The sequence below is a fragment of the Mustela nivalis genome (genome assembly GCF_964662115.1).
Source record: "Mustela nivalis genome assembly, chromosome: 16".
NCBI classification, from domain to species: domain Eukaryota; kingdom Metazoa; phylum Chordata; class Mammalia; order Carnivora; family Mustelidae; genus Mustela; species Mustela nivalis.
Window position 1 is genome coordinate 20,224,859 of NC_139035.1, and position 27,367 is coordinate 20,252,225.

Here is a 27,367-nt window from a genome sequence, read left to right on the forward strand (position 1 = left end):
AGCCGAAGGCAGCGGCTTAACCCACTGAGCCACCCAGGCGCCCTCTGTTAAGATTTTTTAAAGCATATGATATCTGAGATCCATGTTCAAGAAAATCTTACAGAGAGATGATGGGGAATTTGCTATATGGAAAGAAAGCCAAGCTGACAGAACGAGAGACAAAGTTAAGTTCAGCTGTGATCCTTCCTAACACACAGCTACTGCTCCTCACTTACTTCCCCCACGTCAAGGTAGACCTGAGAAGTATGACCTAGCTACAGTTACAAGGACACCACCTGGCTTCTTCCAGGGTGGCAATCTGTGCCTCCCGGGATATCTTGTTTACCTTTGCCTTTTATTTGTAAAGGAAGCCCTGTTATAACAGAACACATAGGACCACTAAACCAAAAATAAGGCATACAAATATTCTCATTCTCATAATCATGATAATACAGTTCCCATATTCCTTTAATCTCTAAGAAATAAAGTCACAACTTTTGAAACCCTGACCCAACTGTAAAAGTTGTAAACAATGCAGGCTTCACAACAAAAATCTTCTCAACCATGGCTGCATTTTATAAATGAAGAGAAGCTTTAGGAGCATAAATAGTAATAAAGCCCTGCTCCAGAATAATTATTATTTTTTTTTTTTTTAAGATTTTATTTATTTGTTTGACAGAGAGAAATCACAAGTAGGCAGAGAGGCAGGCAGAGAGAGAGAGAGAGAGGAGGAAGCAGGCTCCCTGCTGAGCAGAGAGCCCGATGTGGGACTCGATCCCTGAGATCATGACCTGAGCCGAAGGCAGCAGCTTAACCACTGAGCCACCCAGGCGTCCTCCAGAATAATTAAATCAGAGTAATTCATGAGAAGGGGATATTCTTTAAAACTTCATAGGTCATCCTCCTAAGGTGCTGGTATAGAAGGAGAGATGAGGGACGCCTGGGTGGCTCAGTTGGTTAAGCAGCTGCCTTCGGCTCAGGTCATGATCCCAGCGTCCGGGGATCGAGTCCCACATCAGGCTCCTTGCTCGGCGGGGAGCCTGCTTCTCCCTCTGCCTCTGCCTGCCATTCTGTCTGCCTGTGCTTGCTCTCTCCCCCCGCCCTCTCTGATAAATAAAATCTTTAAAAAAAAAAAAAAAAGAAGGAGGGATGAGAAGGGAAGTGAAAGGGAAGAGAAGAGGATAGGAAAGGAAAAGAAAAGAAAAAGAGAATGCCCATTGAAAAAAGAACGTACAAACAATATTGGAAAGAAAAGCTTGGTTCCGAAAAGTTCCTGCCAGCCCAAAGATTTTTTTGTTGTTGTTTTTTAAAATATTAATCAATCCTCAAGACATTTACTCAAAGTTGAGAATTAGGTCTTAAGGAAAATCCTGAAACAAGCCTATACTGTAAGTGATCTCAAAGTAAAAAATTAGATACTGTATATAGAAATTATGACATCTGGAACTCAATCTTTCTCCTCTGCCATTACAAACCATCCCAACCAGAATTAATTAAAATGATTTTTATCCCATGAGGTCAAAAACAGTTGCCAAGAAGTGAACACCTGGTGCTAAAAATCACTGGTGTGAAAAAATTAAATTTTTTTATGAACCTAAGAATTCTAGTTTAACAACTTCAGTATCATTGTGGCATGCCGTTCTGGATCAAGAATATCAGTGGCATTTTCTAGAATTAATTTCTTCCAATAGCTTCAACCTCCTTGCATAATGGGGAAACAACCTTCCTGATTAAAAGTGCCATCACATAAGCTACCATACCTATAAATTATTTTAATACCTCCATGACTTCTACATACTTTCACTTGATATTTACATGACATCAACTCAATACTGTGAAAGAGCTATTTAGAAGCAAAGCTCAGAAGACCTTAAATTCTGAAAACTTCTACTTCAGACTTAATGTATCATGACTGCATTCGTAATATTTTGAGTGTACAAATTATGAAATTTATAAAATAAGTAAATTCAAGAGGATTCAAACCTACCACAAGAGTGTCCAAAGAATCAATCAGTGTCAGGGAAAATCTAAGAAACAAGTATAATGAGACACAAACCATTAGAAGTCTGAATATTTTATCCATGAACGTATAAGCAGATCTATCTATGACTTATCGACTGGCAGTTTCTATCAGCTAGGACTTCCAGGCATCTATAGTACGATGTAACCTATAAAGCACCGAAGGCACCCGAAAAGGCTTAAACATTACATTTAATATTCAGTGTATCTACGTATCTTTCAAAATGAATAGAAATATTCATTAACTCTCTTTTAAAGCAAATAAAATTATTAAACCATCAAAATATGAAACCATCAAGGTGCCTGGGTGGCTCAGTCAGTTAAGCATCTGCCTTCAGCTCAGGTCATGATCCTGGGATCCTGCAATCAAGTCCTATGTTGGGCTCTCCGTTCAGCAGGGAGTCTGCTTCTCCCTCTCCCTCTGCCCACCCTCCCACCACTTTTACTCTCTCTCTCAAATAATTAAAAAATATTAAACTATGAACACTTTACAATGTATCAATGACTTTATATACATTTCAAAAGTTATATTCATCTTAGCAACTCTTCACTGATCTAAGAGGTAAACTGATTTTTTATAAAACATAACAGAAGGAAATAAAAGAGTTTAAAGTCTCACTTAAAGCAGTCCTTGAAATTTAACCAACCCCCAGAAATACAACTGTAAGCTGCATCTAGGATGTCTATGACTTCAGTACCCTGAGCTGCCACACCATCCACCGTGTTAATACTCACTTTCCCAAGGCATCATCAACATCCCCCCGACTTGGCTCTTGGCCTCTAACGCGACCTCTACAGGTTAAAGGCATGAGTTCATCAGCTGGGTAAGCATGTTCCTGCAAGGGAAATTACAGTGAGTCACTGAAGAAAATAAGAGAAAGCAAACATCATCTAGAGGACACAATCTTCTTGCAGTTATTTTTTAAAAAGGAAGATGCAAGTTACTCAGAAGTTCTACTATTCTTAGGTCTATGGGAACCTTTTCAAAAATTTAGTTATAAAGTCATACATGCCTAAGAAAAAAATGCTAAAAAATCTTTCTTTAAAAATCTGATAATCTGCTTCCATTCCACCAAATCTCACTCTTCAAAGATAACGACTGTTAAGATTGGCATTTATGATTCCAAATTTATCCACATACATTAAAATACAAGCACATACATAATTTACATTTTATTTACAAATAGGTACTCATGCCATAGGCACACATTGCTCTAAAATTTGTTTACTTTAATCACCGTGGGGTTTTTCCATGCCAGAATTTTATAAATGTGTTTTTTAACTACAAAGTGGTCATTTAATATTAGCTAATATTACCAAGTACTTATGTTTTAAGCACTGTTTTACACAGTTTAGTTCATTTCATTATCACACCTCTGAAACAGATTCAATTATCCCTATTTTACAGAGGAGAAAACTGAGGCCCAGAGAAGGTAAGTAATCCCAAACATGCAACTAGTAAATGACGAATCCAGAATTTGAGCCTGGCGACCTGACTCGAGAGCATATTATCCTTCACGGTGCCCGCCCTTCACAGTATCGCACAGTATGGATACACTACAATTCACTTATTCCTCACTTGAGGAATATGTAGATTGAACTCAGTTTTTCACTATATAGACATGTATATGCATACATCTTTTGCACATATGCTTGTTTTTCTATAGATTAAATCCTCAGAAATACACCCAGTGGGTCAAAGGTATGGATATTTAATTTCTGATACCTACAAACTGAAGACACTAACTTATATCCCAACAATACTCTAACACAGGAGATGACCAATCACTTATATTTTGCCGATCTCTTGCATAAAAAATGGTAACACAAGTTTTATTAATGAGAATAAACTTTTTTTTGTATTCGTCATTGCTATTTATTTGAAATGTCTGTTTATATATTTTGTCCATTTTCTATTGGTTGTCTTATTGGCCAAGACATTCTCTATACATTGTGTTTGTTATATACAGTAAAAATATTTCTCCTGTCTTTTATCTTTTATTTTTAAGATTATTTATTTATTTATTTGACAGAGAGAGAGAGAGAGAGAGAGAGATCACAAGTAGGCAGAGAGGCAGGCAGAGAGAGAGGGGAGGAAGCAGGCTCCCTGCAGAGCAGAGAGCCCGATACAGCTGGATCCCAGGACCCTGGGACCATGACCTGAGCTGAAGGCAGAGGCTTTTACCCACTGAGCCACCCAGGCGCCCCTTTTGATTATCTTTTAACTTTGTTTTGGTGCTTTTTATTTTAAATATGTAGTTAAGACTATGAGTCTCTTCCTTTATGGTTTCTAGATTTCAGGCACGGTTAAGAAAGCTATCTTGAGCCTCTGAAAAGAGCACCCCTATTTTGTCTAGAGATTTACTCCATCTGGAATCTAATACCCCTTATGATGTAAAATAGGGATATAGTTGTGTTTGCCCCCCCCCAAAAGAGCCAATTTTCTAAATTCTACTTTTTAAACAAACCATCCACTCCCTAATTGCTTGAAATGCAGCTTTATTAGTTCAAAATTGTCTACACATTCCTATAGCCTCATTTTTGTTCTGCAGATCGATCTGCTTGACAGATTTATTTCCTATGCCTACTGCCCTACAGATCTAGTTCCTGCTCCAAACCATTATCTTAATTATTCTACCTTTCCACTATACCTTCCTACTTAGGACAGCAACTCACTCCCCCCAATTATTTTTCTTCAAAAAATTTTTAACTACTTTTTCAAATTTAGCCCTGTGGATAACTTTAGATTTTCTCTAGAACTCCGCTGAAATTTTAATTGGAAGAGCCTACTTTGGGGGAGAATTGACATTATTACCAACTGGTTCTTCCCATTTAGGAATGTACTATATCACTACATTAATTCAGATCTTCTTTTATGAATTTGGTTTTCTTCTCTAGGTCTCACACACATTCCTATTTATTAATAGGAATTTTATCATTTGGGATACTATTTTAAGCAAAATTTTCTGTTAAAGATTTATGTATTTATTTGAGAGAGACAGAGAGTGTGTGTGCATGCACACGTCAGGGTAGGGGTAGAGGGAGAAGGAGAGGGGAAGCAGACTTCCTACTGAGCACAGAGCCCTCTGCCAGGCTCAATGCAGCTCAATCTCAGGACCCAGAGATCATGACCTGAGTGAAACCAAGAGTTGGACGCTTAACTGACTGGGTCACCAGGGTCCCCTGGAATTCTTTTTTTTTTTTTTTTTTTTTAAAGAACAACCATGACAGAGTATTTCTAATCCAGATAATGAAACAGACACAAAAATCTTCCCTCCTATTCATTACAAATACATAGAACTGCTGTATCAGTATTAAATTATTTTTAAAACATAGCTGAGCTTAAGAACAAGAAAAAATTCTTAAGTACCAAAAGTGAATAATGGAGTACAGAAGATGAAGCTGCAGTGACAATGGTATGGGCGTTAGAAATAAAGATAGACGTCAGGAGAATTATGTTAATGCCCAAAGGGTATAAGAGTTGATGCTACTGGTCTTGCATACATGGCCATAAGCCAGAGAAGTAGGTTCTTTAAGTTGGATAGTTGCTTCAGTAAAACTAGACTGGATCCCCACCTACTGGCAGAAAAGGACAGAAACAAGAAAGTCCTGCTGAACTTTGTATTTTTTCACTAGGGGACAGTCCCTAGAAGATTCCTCTAAAATTAATTACATGATTATGATTAGAGATTAGAATCACTGTGCTTATATATTTCAACTTCAGACAATATTCACTGATTCCCTGTCAATAACAGTAAGATAGGGGCGCTTGAGTGGCTCAGTCCTTAAACGTCTGCCTTCGGCTCGGGTCATGATCCCAGGGTCCTAGGATTGAGACCCGCATCAGGCCCTCTACTCTGTGGGAAGCCTGCTTCTCCTTCTGTGTGTCTCTCTGTCAAATAAATAAATAAAATCTTTCATTCAACTTAAGATTTTTGCCAATTATGCTACTACAGGCAGTCTTCAACCTGCCTGGCCTCGCTACATACGAGTTTCTACAATCTAGTTAAATAAATTCTCAACAACATGACTTAAATTCAGTTACCACTGTGTATTAACTGCAAGTGAGTGCATAAAAGACAAACTTCGGTGCCAGTTCTTCAACCCACAAGTCACTACATAAATAACCGACACTCATCATGATCAGTGATCACTCACATCACTTCTTTCAAAGTCAGTGTCTTGATTACCGTGTGTCTAGTTTTTAGCTCATACATACCAAGCGTGTGGTTATCCCCTTGTCAGCCAGTGATAATCAGACATGACAATGTGACAATTTATGAGGATGGATAATCAAAAAAGGAAATTAGCCAACAAGGATGAAAGTTCAGCGAAGAAAAGAAAAATGAGGACACTGAAAGTGCAATTTGAACTGAACATAAACACTGTAGAGAGCAGCTGGCCAGGGACAGTTGGTCACACTGACACTCCAGAGACTAGCAGATGTGCATCTACAGGAACTGAGTGAGGGCCTAATTATCCACATAGATGAAGAAAGTGGTTGCAACATAGAGTGACCAGGTCACAAAGGAAAGGATACCTGCAAAAACACTTCTCATTAAAGGAATTCCCAGAGGTATTTCAGGGAAGGGAAAAGGGTAACATTTTTTCAGCTGATCCAAATTTTGAAAGCAGGAGGACAATTCACAGATGCACAGAAAAGATGTGTGCTGTTATCTTAGGTTACACAACTAAAATGAAGGCAATGGAGGCAAGACTACCCAATCTTAATGAATTTTTGGAAAGAAATAACACTTTAATTTTCAAAGTCTCTAATATTTTGAATATTAGTTGTGCTATTTTAAAATCTCTGTACATTTATAACCATCAGAAAGAGAATTTTCAATATTTTGACAAAGATTTTAAAAGGTTTGTAACATTTGTATTCTGGTCTGGAACCCTAATTCCCACAGCTGCTAGTATCAGAATTTTTCTTAAGTAGAGTCAACTCACACCATTTTTCTAATGGCTTCTCCATTCCTGACTTTTTATTTTGATTCAGCTGTTGGTTGCCTGGACTTGTCCTCAGATATGTTTTTGTTTCTCGGTTTTTTAGAGTGTCATTAGTATTGTTATTTCTCTAGTATCCCTGGGTTAGGATGTCTCTTGTCTTACACTTGAAAAATAAAATGAATGTTATAAAATGCTCGAGACATATTTTCTTCCCTTCCGAAATTTGAGGATACTGTTCCACAACCCTACATCCACTGAGAATCATCATGGCAAAGTTTCTAAGACTAGTCTGATCCCTCCTCGTACCTTGAACGACTTGTACCACCTATGCCTGTATGTTCCCATGATTCTTAATTCTTTAAGTTCAGCAGAAATACTCCCAATTCCATACCCAGCTCTATCCTACAGCCTCTCACTAAACTCAACGATCTATATGCCAAATCCATAGCACATTAGCAGCAGAAAAACAGAATAGAGGACAGAACACTAAACACATGGTCAAACAGAAAAGGAAAGACAAAAATAATAATAATAAAGTAGGCTAAAGAATACAAAAAGCACTGAAGCCTGCAACCCTTCAGATATTTAAAAAAGTTCAGTGCTCCATAATGATTCATTTCCTGAGGAAAGGATCCCAGACAACTGTTTGTACTATAATTAGAATCCACATGCAGCTACCAAATTCTGAATTGAACATACTGTGATTTTAATATTATATACAATTTTTAGCATAAATTCCTAATAATTTTATCTTTTAACATTTTAAGTTCCTAACTTCTTTTTCTGTGTTAATGCCAAAAGAACTGTGATTTCCCAGAATGCATACGATTTTTTATTGCTTAAGTTTCGTATTGAACACATCTAAACAACACTCTGAAGTACTTCAAAAGTGATATATTTTCAGCTTGCTGATGAATTTTGAAACTTCGTAAAGTATCATTCAAATGTTAATTTGACTGTAAGGGGTTCTTTACTATCTAAACCACCACCACTTAGAATACTTTATACTAGGGGCGCCTGGGTGGCTCAGTGGGTTAAGCCGCTGCCTTTGGCTCAGGTCATGATCTCAGGGTCCTGGGATCGAGTCCCGCATCGGGCTCTCTGCTCAGCAGGGAGCCTGCTTCCCTCTCTCTCTCTGCCTGCCTCTCCGACTACTTGTGATTTCTCTCTGTCAAATAAATAAATAAAATCTTAAAAAAAAAAAAAAAGAATACTTTATACTATTCCTAGGGTTCTGCAAAAACACACACATGCAAAAACACTTCTGTCTGAAATTAAATATGAAGCTCAAACCCTAGGCTTATCAAGATAAGAAAAATATTAGGAGCAATTACAAACAGAATGATCAAATAAGGGAGCTTTGAACAAGACGTAAAAATACTTTATGCCCTGCTAATTCAAGATTACAGATAAAAACAAAAACCACAGCATTTTCTTTGGGCTAACCACAAAGTGAACTACAGCTGGTTTGCGTAAATCCAGAGCAATGCCTACGTGGTAAATAAACAGCCATTACACTTCAAATATCCTGTCTACTTGAGGTAATAGAGTAATATAGTAATACCGTCTCTTCACAATGTATTGCTAGAATGAGGGACAAGTAATTCCTATTGCTATGACTCAGAACCACAAAGCACAATAATTACTCAGAAACAAAACTCAGGGATAAAAAGAGTCCTATACAAATTAAGTAGAACAGGTGCCTACCTAAAAGCAAGAACAATTGCATAAAACAAAACCAAGCAGACTTCTCTCTCTGGTAGAAACTGATACCACGATTCTAAAATTTACAGAGAAATGCAAACCAGGGCACCTGGATGGCTCAGTAGATTAAGCATCTACCTTTGCCTCGGGTCATGATCTCAGGATCCTGTTTGGAACCCCACGCTGGAGTCCCTACTCAGTGGAGAGTCCACTTCTCCCTCTCTTCCTCTCCCCATGCCCCACCCCCCACACGTGCGCATGTCCCATGTACACACCTGCGCTCTCTAATAAAATCTTAAAAAAAAGAAATGCAAATAACCCAGAATATCAAAAACAATTTTGAAAAAGAACAACATTGAAAGACTTACACTGCCTGATTTCACAACTTAATATCACACGAAAGACAGTGTGATACTAGCATGCATATAGATATTCGGATCAATGGGGAAAAAATAGTCTAGAAACAAACCCACACATAGATGGTTAACTAATTTTACACAGATACCAAAGTAATTCAGTGGTAAAAGGATATTCTTTTCAACAAATAGTGTTGGATAGAGATGGATATCTACATAGAAAAAAATATAAATCAATCTTTACCTCATTCTATATACAAATATTAACACAAAATGAGTGATAGACCTAAATAAACAGGCTAAAATTTTAAAACAGCTAGAAGAAAATCTTTGGGGCCTGGGCTAGGGAAGTATTTTTAGGTAGAATATAAGATAGGAATCATAAAAAAGGATAAACTGCATTTGATCACAATTTAAAACATTTGCCTTCATAAGACATTGTTAATGAAAAGGCAAAGCACAGAGGGGGAGAAAATATCTGTGCCATGTGATATATGTGATAAAGGACTGATATCCAGAGTATTTAACTCTTATGACTCAGTAATCAGGACAAATGATGACCTGATTTTGAAATAGACAAGAGATGTGGAGCAGGCATCACTAAAAAAGAGATATACTAAGCACACAGATTTTCAACATCATTGGTTATTGGGAAAAGTCAAAGTCAAAACAAAATGCCATTACATACCTTTTAGAATAGCTAAAATTAAAAAGACCAAAAATACAAGTACTGGAGAAGATGTGGCATAACTAAAACTCTTATACATTGCTGGTGGGGAACACAAAATATTAGACACTTGAGGGAAGTTTTTCAGTTTCTTACAAAGTTAAATTTATCCTTCTCATATAATCTAACAATCCTGTTCCTAGTTGGGAAATACATGAAAATGTATGTCCACATAAAAACTTGCATTCACAGCAAATTTTCATAGCAGTCTTTTTAATGATAGGCAACGACCAGAAACAAGCCAAATATTTATCAGTTGGTGAACAGATAAAGTGTGTTCTATCAAATCAACTGAATACTACTAAGCAATTAATAGTAACTACAATACATCCAACAACATGGCTAAAATCTCAACACCATCATGTTAAAAGAATCTGAATCAGAAGACTACATACTGTATGATGCCATATATGAAACCCTAAAAAGGAAAAACTAGTGCCAAAAGCAGATTACAGTGGTTGCCAGGGGTCAGAGGTAGGGAAAAGGAACTGACTGCTATGGAGCATGAGGAAGCATTTTGATGGAAAAGTATGTCATGACTGTGGTGGTAGTTAAACAAATAGAAACAATTGTCAAAACTCAGAATCAAGCACGTAAAATTAAAAATTTTTTCAGGACACCTGGGTGGCTCAGTGAGTTGGGCCGCTGCCTTCAGCTTGGGTCATGGTCTTGGGGTCCTGGGATCGAGCCTCACATGGGGCTCTCTGCTCAGCAGGGAGCCTGCTTCCCCCCCTTCTCTCTGCCTGCCTCTCTGCCTACTTGTAATCTCCCTCTGTTAAATAAATAAATAAAAATCTTTAAAAAAAAATAAAATAAAAATTTTTTTCATCTGTAAGTTATACCTAATCAAACAAAAACTTTATTCCACTGAGTTAAAATCCTATACAGAGTATCAGAGTGTGAAAATAAAATATTACAAGGGAATACTACAGAATTTATGGCAATTGGACAAAGTTTAGGATGCTCTAAAAGTACAGGGCAAGGAACACTGGTTAACAAAAGATAGTCCCACACTCATTCACACAAGAAAAGATAAATTTATAACTTCCCTCCTCCCAGCCATTAGTACCACTTTTAAAGTACTTTATTTACAAAATTACTCTCTCTTCTTTTTTAAAAGATTTTATTTATTTATTTGAGAGAGAGAGAGAGAGGCAGAGGGGGGCAAAGGGAGAAGCAGGCTCCCCGCCTGATGTGGGGCTTGATTCCAAAACCCGGGGATCATGACCTAAGTCAAAGGCAGAGGCTTAACCCGCTGAGCCACCCAGGCACCCCCAGAATTACTTTCTGATGATCAAAAAGAAAACATTAGGTACAGAGTTTCAAATGGGGAATATGAAAAAGTTCTGGAGATGGTAATGGTTTGCACAACATGGTGAACATACTTAATACCATAGAAATGTCCACTTAAAAATGGTTAAAATGGGGGCACCTAGGTGGCTCAGTCATTAAGCGTCTGCCTTTGGCTCAGGTCATGATCCCGGGGTCATGGGACTGAGGCCAGCAATGGGCTCCCTGTTCATTCATCGGGAAGCCTGCTTCTCCCTCTCCCACTCCCCCTGCTTGAATTCCCTCTCACTGTGTCTCTCTCTGTCAAATAAACAAATAAAATCTTTTTTAAAAAATTAAAAATGGTTGAAATGGTAAATATATATATATATATATATATATATATATATTTTTTTTTTTTTTTTAACCACAATAAAAAATGTTCAAAGAAAGTAACATTGGGGGGATAAAAGTAATTCTAAAAAAATCTTACATAAATCAAGAAATCTATAAGGAAGTTATATTTTCCCTTGGTTTGAACGATAAGGACGAATCTACTGTGTTTTTTGAACTATGCTCTCATGAAATCAAGCTTAAAGTGGTTATTAGGTATGATTCTACTAGGTAAAAGAAACTGTGCTTACCAACTCTTTTAAAGTTTATTTGTAATGTTTAAGGCTCTACCTTAACAGTTTTTACTTCTAACAGTTTGGGTAGTTGACAGTAACCGGAAAAACGTTGGGAGACAAGTATCAGGTCAGGAAGCACAGATCTAAAACGGTTCTGCATTTGGTGGCCTAAATACATGTCATTTTGTCATCTAAATTAATCTGAAAAGTAACCTCAACGTAAGTACTAAAAACATACTAACAGAAGTGCTGAAGTGGCTATGGTCTGAGGTTAAATAAGGCCACACAAGAACTGCCAAAACAAACATCTAATTTCATGTTATTTGAGGGAAAAAGAAAGCCATCTGTGCAATTTACTGTGGATAAATTGGAGTTGGAGCAAGGCTAGAGATTTGCCAAACATAGTTGTTATAATGTTAATATTTAAGCCAATAATTGATAAAACCAGAAAATTCCTGGATATAACAAAGGATGGCAGTATTGTGGTACCCTACAGGGCACTGTTATTGAAAAACAGTATTTACAGAACTTTGGAGAATCAAGAAAGAAAAAAAAAAAGGTAAGGGAAAAAATAAGCTCAAAGGGTACATGCCCAAAACAGAAAAGAATGTGTTTTAAGAAGTTTGTATGTACAATGGGAAGAATAAGCTCTCAGTTAAAGGCCTGGATGAAGTTTAGGAGGGCAATTTCAATCTCAAGCAGAGAATGAATAATGACAGTAGCAATAAACTCTTATATAGTGCTTCTTATTTGCCAGACACTAGATCCACATACTTGAATTATATTAACTTATTCAATCCTTACAACAGCAGTGAGGAAACAGACTCAGGGAGATTAGGTAACTTTCTCATTGCAACATAGCTAGCTCATAGTGCCCTGTTCCATTTCTAGACTTCTTGCTCGCTCTTAATATTATATTGCATCTTTGGAAATCCATTGGTCTCCTAGGAACCAAGAAAGTTAAAAGGAATTGCTCTGAATGCTCACTAGAATGGAGAATAATATAAAAAAGGACTAGTGAGAAATGAAAAGCTTTCAGCACTTATTAAAAGCCCACCATGTGCCAGGTACTTACATTTCAGCATAGCAGGCAACCACTACAACAAAACAAGCAGACTTATAGATTCCAAAACTCACCATAAACTTGTATCTTTCGTGAAGTTTCTTAAATGATTTCTTTGAATTTAAAAGGCAAAGATATATCATAATAATCAAATGCAAAAAAAATCACTATTTGATTACATCTTCACAAGAATTCAATTCAGCTTCAAAAAAATTTATTTTTTAAAAATATTTTATTTATTTCAAGAGACAGAGAGAGCAAGCACAAGCAGGGGGAGGGGCAGAGACAGAAGGAAAGAGAAAGAATCTTAAGCAGACCCCACACTCAGCATGGAGCCCCACTCAAGGCTCCACCTCATGACCTGAGCTGAAACCAAGAGTCAGACACTTACTGAAGCCACCCAGGTGCCCCTCTTTAAAAAAATTCAATAAGGGGACCCCTGGGTGGCTCAGTGGGTTAAAGTCTCTGCCTTCAGCTCAGGTCATGATCCCGGGGTGCTGGGATTGAGCCCCGCATCGGGCTCTCTGCTCAGTGGGGAGCCTGCTTCCTCCTCTCTCTCTGCCTGCCTCTCTGCCTACTTGTGATCTCTGTGTCCTATAAATAAATAAAATCTTACAAAAAAAAAATTCAATAAGCATTTGTGTACCAGGCATGATTTCAGGCACAAGACATATAAAAGATGAATTTATTAAAAATTAAATAAAATGATCCCTAAATAAATAAAATCTTAAAAAAAAAAAATTCAATAAGCATTTGTGTACCAGGCATGATTTCAGGCACAAGACATATAAAAGATGAATTTATTAAAAATTAAATAAAATGATCCCTGTTCTCAGGACACCTGGTGGCTCAGTCAGTTAAGCGTCTACCTTTCATGATCCCAGGGTCTGGGGATCCAGTCCCTCCCGCATCAGGCTCCTTGCTCAGCAAAGAGCCTGCATCTCCTTCTGCCTGCTGCTCCCCCTGCTTGTTCTCTCTCTCTCTATGAAAAAAATAAATAAAATCTTTAAAAAATAAATTAAAAATAAATAAAATGATCCCCGTTCTCAACAATCTTACAAGCTACAATAGCCCTTGATAATTATGCCCATTTTACATAAGATAGTGCCCAGAGGGGTTAAATGAACTGTTTAGGGTCCAAGCTATTAAATAAACAAAACAAAATTTGAGCTCAAACCCATCTAATTCCAAAACCTATATGCTTTTGCTTTACAGCAAACTAATACTGTTTCTGAGTATTACAACTGGAAAAAAATTTCAGGTGACTTCAAATAACTAATACAGAGCACCTGGTCTCTGCTTAATATTTTAGAACTGTTTCAGGTTAGTTCTGAACTTGAAAAAGGGAAATGAGAATTCCAGACTAAATCTTGGGTTACAATCTTCACATAAACTAAGCAGAGCACAAGTACCTTGCAAGAGTCACTTGTGTTGCAAAACCGTTGAACATTTAAAAATATGTATTGCAGAGGAATGCAGATGGTGTGGATCCACTGGAAAAATGAAGGGGCGTGTTAATTCCAGGAGTTCCCAGTCTTCGGGGTTGAAATCCCTCCCCTTTCAATCTTATAGGTAGGGAGGTGTAATACAAAGCTTCCCAATTAGGGTCCAAAAAATAGGAACTGGCACAGGAAGTCCTCGGAGAGCTGTTGTCAGAGAGCTCTGTCATAAATCCATTTACTAAGTGAACTCTGTAACAGGGGAAAATGTATCGATAGAAAGTTCTGATGTTTACCTAAAAAGGGACAGGGATATTAAAAATACTGTGCTTTAGGGGCACCTGGGTGGCTCAGTTGATTAAGCATCTGCCTTTGGCTCAGGTCACAATCCCAGTGTCCTGGGATCGAGCCCCACACTGGGTTCCCTGCTTGGTGGGGAGTCTGTTTCTTCTCTGTCTCTCTTTGTCCCCCACTGCTTTCTCTCTCTAATGAATAAGTAAAATCTTTGTAAAAAATAATTAATTAATTAAAATACTGTGCTTTACAAAGAGAGGATCCTCTTCACAGTGAAATATACTGAACTGATCCAGCTGTATACCCTTTCATTCAACTTTGGAAGTAAAAGTATGCATTTGTGAGATGGCTAATGTTTGAGGGTATAGCATCGATCCACTTGGCCACCACAAAACTATTGGCCTAGATTTGTTCAATTTTGCTTGGCCCAAATGGAATGAACTAACCAGAGATAAATAATTTTGAAAGAACAATTAAGGGAATTATTAAGAGAATGGCCAAGGTCTTTAGAAATGAATTTAAAACTGTGTTTTCAATATGGTTAAAAATACCCCAAGTTACATTACCATTATTTTCAAAAAACATTTATTAAGAACTCAATATAGACTCCTAGAAAAACGAAATAAAAGAAGGAGTAAGAATTATCAAATATAAAACATGTTCAAACAATACAAAAATGCAGGGCGCCTGGATGGCTCAGTCAGTTAAGTGTCTCCCTTCCACTTGGGTCACGATCTCAAGAGTCCTGGGATGGAGCCCTAAGTCAAGTCTAGCTCCCTGCTCAACAGAGGGTCTGCTTCCTGCTTCTCCCTCTCCCTTTGCCCACCCCCTACCTGTGTTCTCTCACTTACTCTGCTCAGTGTCAAATAAATTTTTTGAAAAGCTAAAAAAATGGGGTGCCTGGGTGCCTCAGTGTGTTAAAGCCTCTGCCTTCGGCTCAGATCGTGATTCCCAGGGTTCTGGGATCAAGCGCCATGTCAGGCGCTCTGCTTGGTGGGGAGCCTGCTTCCCCTCTCTCTGCCTGCCTCTCTGCCTACTTGTGATCTCTGTCAAATAAATAAACAAATAAATCTTTTTAAAAATAAGATAAAATAAAAAGCTAAAAAAAAAGGTACACGAACACATAAAGTGTGTATACTTAGGTGTTTATAAAGATGTTAATATATGAAGATATTTGCATTATATATAATGAAAAATGGATTCACAGAATCAGTTGAAATATACTTAAAGCAAACTCAATTAAAGTTAGTTCTCTGTCAAACATTTCCCAAGTATATTTTATAGGCTTTCATCATAAAAGAAAATCTGACACATTTTAAAATGTTTGTACATTTGTACATTAAAATGCACAAACATTTTAAAATGTAAAAAACTAAAAACATATTTTAAAATGCAAAAACATATTTTAAAATTCATAAGAATTCTCAGAATAATTTGATTACTCTTTTCAAAATTATAGAAATTCACATAGAATTTTCTTTGAATTCTAAAATTTGTTGCTAGCTCATCTTTTTAGAAATTAAACATTTTTTTTTCCCCTGAAGTCTAAGATCATTTTATTAAGGGGCATGAGGCAGGAAGAAATAGGGGGCACCTACACCCCCCAGCCTTGCCATCCCCCAAGCGGCTCCCTATACTATGGGAGGATTAAATTTTTAATTGTGGTTAAAAAAACATAAAATTTACCATTTTTAACATTTTTAAGTTCAGCAACATTCAGTATATTCACTGTTGAGCAAGAGAGCTCCGTAACTTTTTCATCTTGCAAAACTAAAGCTGCAATTTCATCCCAAGTGAAGACTAAGACAATTTAAAACAATACAGATCAGTGTATTTAGAAAGTAGAATATATTCAAATCAAAGCCCACTATTAAGACATAACTTGGACAGAAACTAGGTCATATTTTGTCTCTTTTCAACAACAGTTTTCTTCGTAGAGTATATGAAGCAATATTGTAAACAGTATTTTTAAATAAGAGAAAAATTTCCCCAAAGGCTGGAGATAACATCTTATGCATACACATCCACAATATCTAACCATATTAATCACTCACATTGCTGATCTCATCAAAGGAAACTACTTAAATACAAAGTTACCTAATCTAATGCAGTTTCGTAGCTATCCAATTAAACTTCTCTAAAAACCAATTACCAAAAACACTGTTAGCCTATGCTTGCACTGTTTTTTTTTAAACTTCCGTTAAAAAGAATGTGCTATTAATACAGGTTTCAAAATCTGCAGCTATTTTTTATATAATAATCCACTCACATAAATGATGTATAAAGATAAGACTTCTACTTACCATATAGTTACCATAAGCATGATCAAACATTTCCAGTACTTGATTCCTAATTTTAAAAAAGCAGAAATAGAAAAAAGTTAAGTACATTCTAGAAGTTTTTCCTAAAAAAGTTAATGTTCCTTCATAAACATACACCCATTAAAAAAAAAAAAAGAAAGAAAAAATTAGTTAGAAACGACATAAACAGAGTCAAGAATACATTAGTGTTAGTAGACAAGCTTTCATGAACCACAGAGAGCTGGCCAAATTTTTACTATTCCTAGCAATTTATGTAAAATTCACCTTATGTTTCCCAAGAAAATTGATAAATGATGCATGCAGAGAGAAGGAAATCTGATGCTAAAAAACAATTATCTCTTAAAAAACTATTCAACAGGTCTGTCTTTTTTTTTTTAAAGATTTTATTTATTTATTTGACAGAGAGATCACAAGTAGGCAGAGAGGCAGGCAGAGAGAAAGAGAGAAAAGGAAGCAGGCTCCCTGCTGAGCAGAGAGCCCGATGTGGGACTGGATCCCAGGACCCTGAGATCATGACCTGAGCCGAAGGCAGTGGCTTAACCCACTGAGCCACTCAGGCGCCCCAACAGGTCTGCTTAAATGGAAGAATATAGCTGGATATTCTCTCAAGAGAAGGGTGGGTATGTAATGATTTGAAATAACAGTACTCTAACAAGCTTCTTTCATTTTAAATCAAGTCACTAATGCCTAGTTTAATACATACTTATTAACATATGTTTGTTCACACTTTCAAAAGATATACTTTATGATTTTATGATATACTGTCTTCTTTAAAAAACTGTCAGAAGTCAAATAATATTCATGTCTCAAATGAGAAGAGATTTGTGTGTTTTGGCTATCTGTCTTTCTTAAAATCCCCAAGACAACTATTTAAAATGGAGATTTCTGATCCCCACACCAGATTTACTAAGTCAAAATCCATTTATCTGTCTGGACCAATAAATCAGTCTTTCAGTTCAACACTCCCAAGTTTGGGGGCTTGAGGACTACACGAAAAGCTACAAAGTTAATGTTATGGTTAGACAAGGCCAACTATCTCAATAATTAGCGAGGGAAAAATATTTCAGTAATCTTCTATTAACACTTACTATTGTTCCCAAAGCTCCAGTCACTAATAGCAAGAACTGAAGAAAGTGTTAGAGAATATGGCTGGGTATAATTTTATTTTACTTCCTGTTACATTGCAATTGTCATTTTATAAAAACTGTAATCATGAATGATGAAATATTGGTAATAATAAAGCTAGCAGACAGAAAAGAACTAATTTCCAGATCCTAGCTATAATGACCAGCAAAATCAAGTACACTCAAATTTGTAAACTGAATAAATTAAGTCCTGACAAACTTTTTATGAATAATCATTTTAAAATAATCATTATAAACAAGATCTTATCACTTTGCTAAAACATGAGTTATGTCTGTACATATATCATAGAATATGGGCCAAGTTATCTCAGAAAACTATGAAGTATCTTAAAGAATTCTTCCACACATTTATTATATTGCAGACGATAAAGATCTCTCAAATTAGCTAATGAACCACCAAAAACAATGTTAAAATTTTCCTTTCAAGCACTGGTATCAATAAATGGAATATGGAAATTCTTCTTCCTTTCACTGAAATGGAATCAACACAAGAGTACTGCCAAGAAATAGGAACTCTTTTAACTGGTAATGGCAGTGCCTAGACATGTGCATTAAAGATAACATAAGCTTTAACTGGTTAACCCAAACTTCAAAAGCATTCAGTTTTCATGATTATGAATAAATCACAACTGCATATGAGGACACATTATTTTCCAATCCTTACATTTTTGTAGCACATGGCCATCAAATTTCACAACACATACTTCAAAGTGGAGATATTTAATACTCAGTTGAGCACTCTCTCTCCTAAACCTGTAAGTCCTCAGAGTCATCTTTAAATACAGAATGGTAGTTTACTCTATTAAACAGAAAAAATGTCTCTGTGATGATTTTATTTCTATTCAGCCAGTGAACGGAAATTTATTGGGAATCAGATCCACAGTTTGAAAATTATGTCTTTTTAATTATGTTAAAATAATTTTTATAAGTCAGCTTTTTCTAAAACTACATTGCCTGTCAATGTCTTACAGAAATTGGATAACTTTATACTTCCCTTGTTTTAAAATGAAAAGATTATATTAACAACTGCTGTAACATTTAAACCACAAAAGCAAAAAACAATGCATTCCAGAAAGGGTAAGACTACATATGATCAAGTAAAAAATTCCACAAACTGGAAGCAATTGAGCAACTGCTTCCAACTTGTGATAATTCCAGTCTTTATCATCCTTGGTTTGGGGGGACAGGAAAAGGGATGAGGCATTTTTTGAGGTTTTTTTAATCATAAATCACTTGGGCTTTTAAAAGAATCGCACAGGTTCAGGTTCCGGAAGGAAAATTCCCAGAGGGGAAAGCAGTCAAGCAACTGTGTATTTGTGGTTTATAGCTCCAGACTCTTACTCTCAAAATTTAAACTGACTCTTCAAGTCATTTTTGTTAAACTTTTCCAGTTAAAAATTAATTCTGACAAAAATGACTTAACTAATGACTTTTCTTCAAATAAAAATTTTTAATACAAAAAAGAAAGAAGAGTGGTAGTCAAATAAGATACTTTCTATCTTTAACAGACCTGAAGCTTCTCTTTCTAAGTCTTAAGAAGTGCAACACAGTGGAGAGAACATGGGCTCTGGGGTCATACAGACCTAATCTTGAATACTGAGTCCACCATTTACTAGCTCTGAGTTTGAACAAGTTGATCTTGAGACTCAATTTCCTCCTCTGCATAATGGGGATCACCTCCATTAACAGGGAGGATTAGAGAGAGAACATATATAAAGTGCCTGGCACAGAGCAGGGCATTCATTAAAACAGTTATCAATGACACATTAAATTCATAAAGAGAGAAAATTTAAGATACTAATTAAGAGTTTACTGATCATTTTCTTTGGGTAGCTGACTTTTTTTTTTCCCCCAATCAGGCATCTTTTATTGTTACCTTATTTAAAAGTTAATACAATACTCTTGCAATGATTTAAACAACAAGGAAGTATATAAAACAAAACCTGATGGTTCCATCTCACCTCCATCCTAACCCAGGGCATCCTTCCATGTTTTTCTGAGCTTAGACAATTTTTTTTCTGCTTCTAAAAGAACATGGGATGGTGGGGCACCTGGGTGGTTCAGTTGGCCACGTATCTGCCTTGGGCTCAGGTCATGATCACGATCCTGGGAGTCCTAGGATCTAGCCCCCACATCTCACTCCCTTATCAGTATGGAGCCTGCTTCTCCCTTTGCCCTACCCTCTGCTCCTGCTCTCTCACTGGCCTCTCTCTCAAACAAATATAACCTTTTAAAAAGAAAAATATATATATAGAATGGCACTATACATATTATTCTACAGTTTACTTTTTTTTGGTCTTGGGAATGTATCCTGGATAGCCTTCCAATGATCTACCTCCTCCCTAATGTCTGAATATTATTTCACAATACGGATGCTCCGAATAACAGTCCCATTCTTTCAAAACGCACATCTTGTACACCTATCTATACATCAATAGTGCTTTTATTTCTGTAGGATTGATTCCCTGAGTCGGGATTATTGAATCAAAGAGTACGCACAATTTAAATTTTAGGAGATACTGTCAGTAAGTTACAGCAATTTACACTCCCACCAACTCTTTTCTCACATTTCAACTAGTCAGTACTCTGTGTTTTGTACTTACGAATCCTTTTTTTTTTTTAAGATTTTATTTTTAATTCATCTCTGAATTTAAAAATTTTTTTAATTAAAAAAAAAATTAATTCATCTCTGCACCCAATGTGAAACTCCAACTTACAACCCTGAGATCAAGAGTCACAGGCTTTGGGCACCTGGGTGGCTCAGTGGGTTAAGCCTCTGCCTTCGGCTCAGGTCATGATCTCAGGGTCCTGGGATCGAGCCCCACATCGGGCTCTCTGCTCAGAGGGAAGCCTGCCTCCTCCTCTCTCTCTGCCTACTTCTGATCTGTCTGTCAAATAAATAAATAAAATTAAAAAAAAAAAAAAAAAGAGTCACAGGCTTTACTGACCGAACCACACAGGCACCCCTGTACTTATTAATCCAATGGGAAAAACAGCTATCTCATTGTTTTAATCTGCATCTCTCACATTTAAGAAGTTGAGTAACTTTTCATGTTTATTGACCATTTGCATTTCCTCCCCTGTGGAGGAAATGAACTCTTCACGCTCTTTGCTCATTTTCTTACTGGTTCTTGGATTTTTCCTTATTCCTTTGTGGGACCCAGCGTATATTAGGAATATTGACTCTCAACTAAATGCTGTAAATATAACTGATAGTTTTCTGACACTTTCGAAACTGGTAAAATTACTTTGAGTAAAGTGAACAAGTATATTTAATTGAGACTTCTGAATAATACCATTAAATACTGTTCCATTAGAAAACGTAGTGCAAGAAAACACTGCAAGGAAATGGTAAATGTGTAAAGTTCAAACTCCAATGAACGCCCCCTTTTTCCCTAACAGGTGTAAAGACTATTTCCTTAACTACTCTGAGATCAGCAGCATTTTCCAAGCTGGGAGCTCACTTGTGCGAGACATTCAACCATGTCTCCGACTAAAGACAACCGCAGGACTCTGTCGCGTGGTAACACGGGCAGTGGCCCCCTTCACGGGCCATTGACATGGCAGCTGCGTTGACAAACGGCGGATGGCCTCAAGCAGCCTGCACATGTCACCGACGGCCCAGGCGACACCCCGACGGCCCCTCGAGGTCGCACTGCAGGCGACGGCCCTCACCTTCCCGGACCCTGTCCTTCCCTCGCGGGGCAAGAACCATCCCAATCGCGACAAGAGAAGCCACTGCGCGCCCGGGTCGCAATGACAGGCACCTCGCCTGTGGTCCGCCTCCTGAGGAAACCCACCCGAGGCTGCCAGGCACCCTTACCCAAGCTTCTGTCTCTCCTCCCTACTCATGGGCGCGGCCCCCGCCGTCCACACGGACGTGGCCGACACCAGGCAGAACGCGGCCGTCGCCGCCACCAGGCTCCATGGCGCTCGCTGGGGGACCGAGGACCCGCAGCCCCGGCCGCCGCCGGCTTCGCTCATGGCCCCACGGTTCCGCGCACGCGCAGCGGCTACGCCCGGCCGGTGGGACACATTGCCGGACGCCGGTGGCAAGGGGGCTGCGAGCCGTGCCGAGGGCGGGATGCGGAGCTACGCGAGCGGCAGCCGTCGCCGATCTGCTTCCCGAAACCACAGAGCCGGTCCCCAGCGCCAGCGCTGCCACCGCCCTCCGCCCTCAGCAGCCCCGAGCACCTCCCCCAGCTTTCCGGTGTCGTAGTCTAGGAAACCGCCTCCCCCAACGCTACTTCCGGGTAGGGCCCAAGGCGCTGAGGCTCAGGACCAATGGGAACCGGAACGGAGAGGGGCAGGCTCCGGGAATAGGAGAGGGCATTGGCCGGGAGAAGTGAGACGTGGACAAAAGGCGGGACTGGGGCGGGACCTCTGACTTCGACCCTCCTCCGACCCGTGAACTTGTGACCCGAAGACTACAAGTCCCAGCGTGCACTGCTTCCTCCGGCGCGGCTCTCAATCCGAGTCCGCCTGCCCAAATTTCCACCCAGAGTGGGCGCGCTGCACCCTGGGACGTGTGGTCATCCGAGGGTTACGGGCGGTGCCTGAGACCCTGATTCTCGCTGCGTCTTGCGGCCAGTCCTTCCTCTGGGCCTGTCAGCTGCGGAGTCTGGGGAACCTGTCAACCACGTATCCCTCTTCCTGTGTTTGACGCTTCCCGGAGGTCTGGCAGAATGAGGCTTGCACGTTCCCAGCTCGCTCTTACACGCTTTAGAGACTAGTATTGGGGTTGTCTTTTGCTCTCAGGGGGATTACAAAACGGTCACAGCAAAAATGACAACCTTTGACGCAATGTGCTGAGAGTTTTACTTGCGCTCTCTCGTGCAAGCTTCTCGACTCTTAAGAAGTAAGTACCGCCATTCCCATTTTGCAAATGAGGAAACTGAAGCTGAAGAGCTTGGGGGAAGAAGTCCTCATCCCGCTGCTGGATTAGATGCCCAGCCGACCTCTAGGACTGAGGAGTCCTTGAATGGAACCGCATCCACAAGGATTAAAAAGGACACGTACCTGATTAATAACAGTTCTCTAAAAAACTCAGTGCAAGGAGAGTAGAGTGAGCTGCAAAGAAGATTAATGAAGGAAATTGGAACTTGTGATTTATTTTGATCACGGAGTCGGAGTCCCACATTAACTATTGATAAAATGAGTAGTTTCCTCTTGAAAGGAAAAAAAAAAAAAAAAAACACGTGTGTGTGTGTGTGTGTGTGAGATAATTCGGTAGATAGGTGCGGAGTTTAGGTGCAGACGTGATCTCTGTGACCAGAGGAAATCGCCTACTGATCCCCTCAGTTTCAGTCAGTTCTATTTCTGGAAACGTTTCTCCCTTGATTTCTGTCACCTTGCACTTCCCTCTCAGACCTACCGTTCATGTGACACCAATGACTCTTCCTTCACCCCCCCACTCTCCTCTTGCTTAGAACGCTGGTGTTCCCTGCATTTTAAGGTTTTCTTTTTGTCTTTTTCCTCTTTGTGCGTTATTCTTTGGTTATTTCTTCCACTCATACGGATTCAGACATCGTATGCCTGTGGTTGATTTCTTAATCCCTATCTGTCCCGATCTCTAGATGCCCCCCAATCTTTGCACTTTCCTAATAGAAATTCCCTTCTCTCTGACCCAGCGTAGCTCAAATCTAGTATGTTCACTGGTTCAGGTTAATGGATTAGAATCATCTTCAACAACTCCTCCTCCTTCAGGGTCCACACCCACTCAGTTGCCAAATTAGATAGATTTTACTTCTGCTGTCACTACCTGCTGTCATCACTCCTACTTCTGATCCATTCAAGCTTCATTACCTCTTTTCTGAACCATTGCAGTTGTCTCCTAATTATCTCCCTGCCACCCTACTTTTTACCCCATTGTTACCAGAGTTGCCATTAAGGCCTTCCGAACATGTCATCTCCCTTCTATCCCTGCCCTACCCTCAGATTCAAGCCATAGCTAACAAAATCACATGTCCTACTTTTCTATACCTTTGCTCTGACCTCTGCTATCCCACCATCTTTGCCTGTCGAACACTCTACCCATTAAATCTTGGCTCAGATTCCATCTCTACAAAACCCTTTCAAAAGCTTACAGCCATCAGAAGTCACTCCCCCTGTTCTTTCATTGTATTCTATATTTATGATGGCATTTTTCACCATCACCTATGTCCACTAGATTGTGACTGTTTGGAGGGTATGGAATTCAGCTTAATTATGTGTATGTTCGAAAACTGCACTGTGCCTCTGCTGTTACAGATGCTTAATAAATGTTAAATATACTTGTTTCCTTTTTCCTTCAGTTTCCTTATCTATAAAATAAGGACTAATATGGTCCCTCGATCTACTTAGATGAAGGCTATGAAAACACATGAGGTCATTTCTGTACAACATTTAATTTTATTCTTTTTATGCACTTGCAAATCTATTCCATCCGGGATCCTCTTTGGCAGCTTTAAGGATGAAGTTAGCTAAATAAATAACACCTGTGCATTGTTCTTGGCTCCGGCATAAAGAACATGACAAGGTAAAGGTCAATATCAACTATCCAGTATTTGAAAACTAGGAACAAAGAAAATAGAAAAATAGGGATGCCTGGGTGGCTCAGTTGGTTAAGTGTCTTTGATTCAGGCCATGATCTCAAGGTCCTGGGATCCAAACCAGATGGGGCCTCTTGTTGGTCCTGGTCAGCTGACATAAGCCACGTTTGCCCCTCCACCCCAGTCACGTCCTATGGGGCTTCTTGCTCAGCAGGGAGTCAGCTTGTCACTCTCCCGCTGCCCCTCCCCCTGCTTGGGCACTCTGTTTCTCTCTCAAATAAATAAACAAAATCTAAAAAAGAAGAAGAAGGAGCGGGGAGGAGGAGGAAGAGGAAGAGAAAGGGGAGGAGAAACATAGCCAATGACCTTCAATTTTATTGAAATTTAGTCAAATCAGTTATTTGTAGTAGATTATTGGAAGTAACTCAAGTTTTCTTTATCTTCATGATGTTCCAAGCCTTTTTAAGAAGTCAAAAACTGACAAGTAACTATCATTAACAATGTTTTCAAGAAGGAGTTCTGGTTGGGGCGCCTGGGTGGCTCAGTGGGTTAAGCCGCTGCCTTCGGCTCAGGTCATGATCTCAGGGTCCTGGGATCGAGTCCCGCATGGGGCTCTCTGCTCAGCAGGGAGCCTGCTTCCCTCTCTCTCTCTGCCTGTCTCTCCGACTACTTGTGATTTCTCTCTGTCAAATAAATAAATAAAATCTTAAAAAAAAAAAAAAAAAGAAGGAGTTCTGGCTTTTAGTGTTTGGCATTGTCTCTCCCCCACTCTGGCTTCTATATTTGTTTTCAAGCTAACACTACATTTAAAAAGTGTCTGATGAGAACATGGAACATACTTTTGTTGACTTGCTAAGTAATAAGCATTTTTTTACTCTTTTACTGAAATTCAATTTCTAGCCAGTTGTTGAGTCCATTTGCCACTAATCTCTGCAAAACTCTGAGTAGAAAATCTTGTGTGGCCTAAAAAGCATTGCAACTTGTCATAGGTAAGGTGGAACCCCGTGGAAGTGAAAGAAAAATATATTCACGAAGTACTTTCAAAGAGATTCTATTTTTAACTCCATGATGGAAATAATAAAAATTCTTAGCTAATTGGCCAGTTATGAACACCAGAAATAATTTGCATTCAGTATTTTAAAACCTATACACATTATTTTAGAATCTATACACTTAGTGATTAAAAAGGATATGAGTTAGACAAGAGAAAATTGGTGTGTTATAAAGGGGGGAAAAACACTGGTGGAAAGTATTAAGGAGAATAAGGATAAGGACTTTTAAACAATATGGAAAAGATTTTAGATGTGTAAAGACTATTAAAAATTGGAAGAAATCACAGGGTGCCTGGGTGGCTCGGTCAGTTGAGCATCTGCCTTCAGCTCAGGTCATGATCCCAGAGTCCTGGGATCAAGCCCCGCATTAGGCTTCCAGCTCAGTGGGGAACCTGCTTCTCCCTCTCCCTCTACTGCTCTGCCTATTTGTGCTCTCTCACTCTGTCAAATAAATAAGTAAAATCCTTTTTAAAAAAATTATAAATCAGAGGGCGCCAGTGTGTTAAGCCTCTGCCTTTGGCTCAGGTCATGGTCTCAGGGTCCTGGGATCAAACCCCACATCGGGCTCTCTGGTTGGTGGGGAGCCTGTTTCCCCCTCTCTTTCTGTCTGCCTCTCTGCCTACTTGTGATCTCTGTCTGTCAAATATATAAATAAAATCTTTTTAAAAAAATGTATAAATCACTACACTACAGAAATAAAAAGCTTTTGCATAGCAAAGGAGACCATCAACAAAACAAAAGACAACCTGGTGAATGGGAGAAACATTTGTAACTGATGTGTCTGATAAGGGGTTAATACTCAAAATATATAAGAACTTACACCAAATAATCCAATTAAAAATGAGCAGGGGACATGAATTGACATTTTCCCAAAAAAGACATACAGATGGCCAACAGGTACATGAAGAGGTGCTCAACGTCAGCAGGCATCAGGGAAATGCAAATCAAAACCACAATGAGATATCACCTCATACCAGTCAGAATGGCTAGACTCAAAAAGGATAGCAAATAACAAGTTATGGGAAGGATAGGGAGAAAAAGGAGCTGTTGGTGAAAATGAAAGATACTGTAGTCACTATGGAAAACAGCATGGAGGTTCCTCAAAAAATTAAAAAGATCATATGATATTTATCCAAAGAAAATGAAAACACTAATTCAAAAAGCTATGTGCACCCCTATGCTTATTGCAATATTATTTACAGTAGCCAAAATATGGAAGCTCAAGTGTCCATCCACGGAGAAATGGATAAAGAAAATGCAGGGGCGCCTGGGTGGCTCAGTGGTTGAGCCGCTGCCTTCGGCTCGGGTCATGATCTCGGGGTCCTGGGATCGAGTCCCGCGTCGGGCTCTCTGCTCAGCAGGGAGCCTGCTTCCTCCTCTCTCTCTCTCTGTCTGCCTCTCTGCCTACTTGTGATTTCTCTCTGTCAAATAAATAAATAAAATCTTTAAAAAAAAAAAAAAGAAAATGCAGGATACACACACACACACACACATACATATATACTCATACAGATATAATGGAATATTACTCAGCCATAAAATAGAATGAAACATTGCCATTTGGAACAATGTGGATAGATCTACAGGGTTTCATACTAAGTGAAATAAGTCAGAAAAAGACAAATACCATATGATTTCACTCATATGAAATTTAAGAAGCAAAAAAATGAACAAGGAAAAAAAAAAAGACAAGCAAAAACCAGATTCTGAAATATAGAGAACTAGGGTTACCACAGGTGGGGTGGGTAGGGGGATGGATAAAATACGTGAAAGGGATTAAGAGCACCCTTATCTTGGGGCACCTGGATGGCTCAGTGGGTTAAAGCCTCTGCCTTCAGCTTAGGTTATGATCCCAGGGTCCTGGGATCCAGACCCGAATCGGGCTCT

At 38.8% G+C, this 27,367-nt stretch overlaps 1 protein-coding gene across 14 annotated transcripts in view; it reads right to left on the reverse strand.

Moving 5' to 3' along the window:
* EDEM3 (ER degradation enhancing alpha-mannosidase like protein 3) overlaps window positions 1–22,140 on the reverse strand; it is a 77,622-nt gene extending 55,482 nt beyond the window's left edge. For 7 of the 14 annotated variants that reach the window (XM_082702964.1, XM_082702966.1, XM_082702963.1 and 4 more), the window contains exons 1-4: window positions 21,722–22,114; window positions 16,736–16,781; window positions 2,734–2,834; window positions 1,967–2,006 (exon numbers count right to left, since the gene is read on the reverse strand). In XM_082702964.1, the coding sequence (XP_082559090.1) occupies window positions 1,967–2,006; window positions 2,734–2,834; window positions 16,736–16,781; window positions 21,722–21,882 (348 nt within the window). In that variant the 5' untranslated portion in view covers window positions 21,883–22,114. Of the gene's footprint in view, window positions 1–1,966; window positions 2,007–2,733; window positions 2,835–16,735; window positions 16,782–21,721 lie in introns of all 14 variants that reach the window. The other 7 variants (XM_082702971.1, XM_082702962.1, XM_082702970.1 and 4 more) reach the window with 3 other exon arrangements.
* Window positions 22,141–27,367: the final 5,227 nt, after the last annotated feature.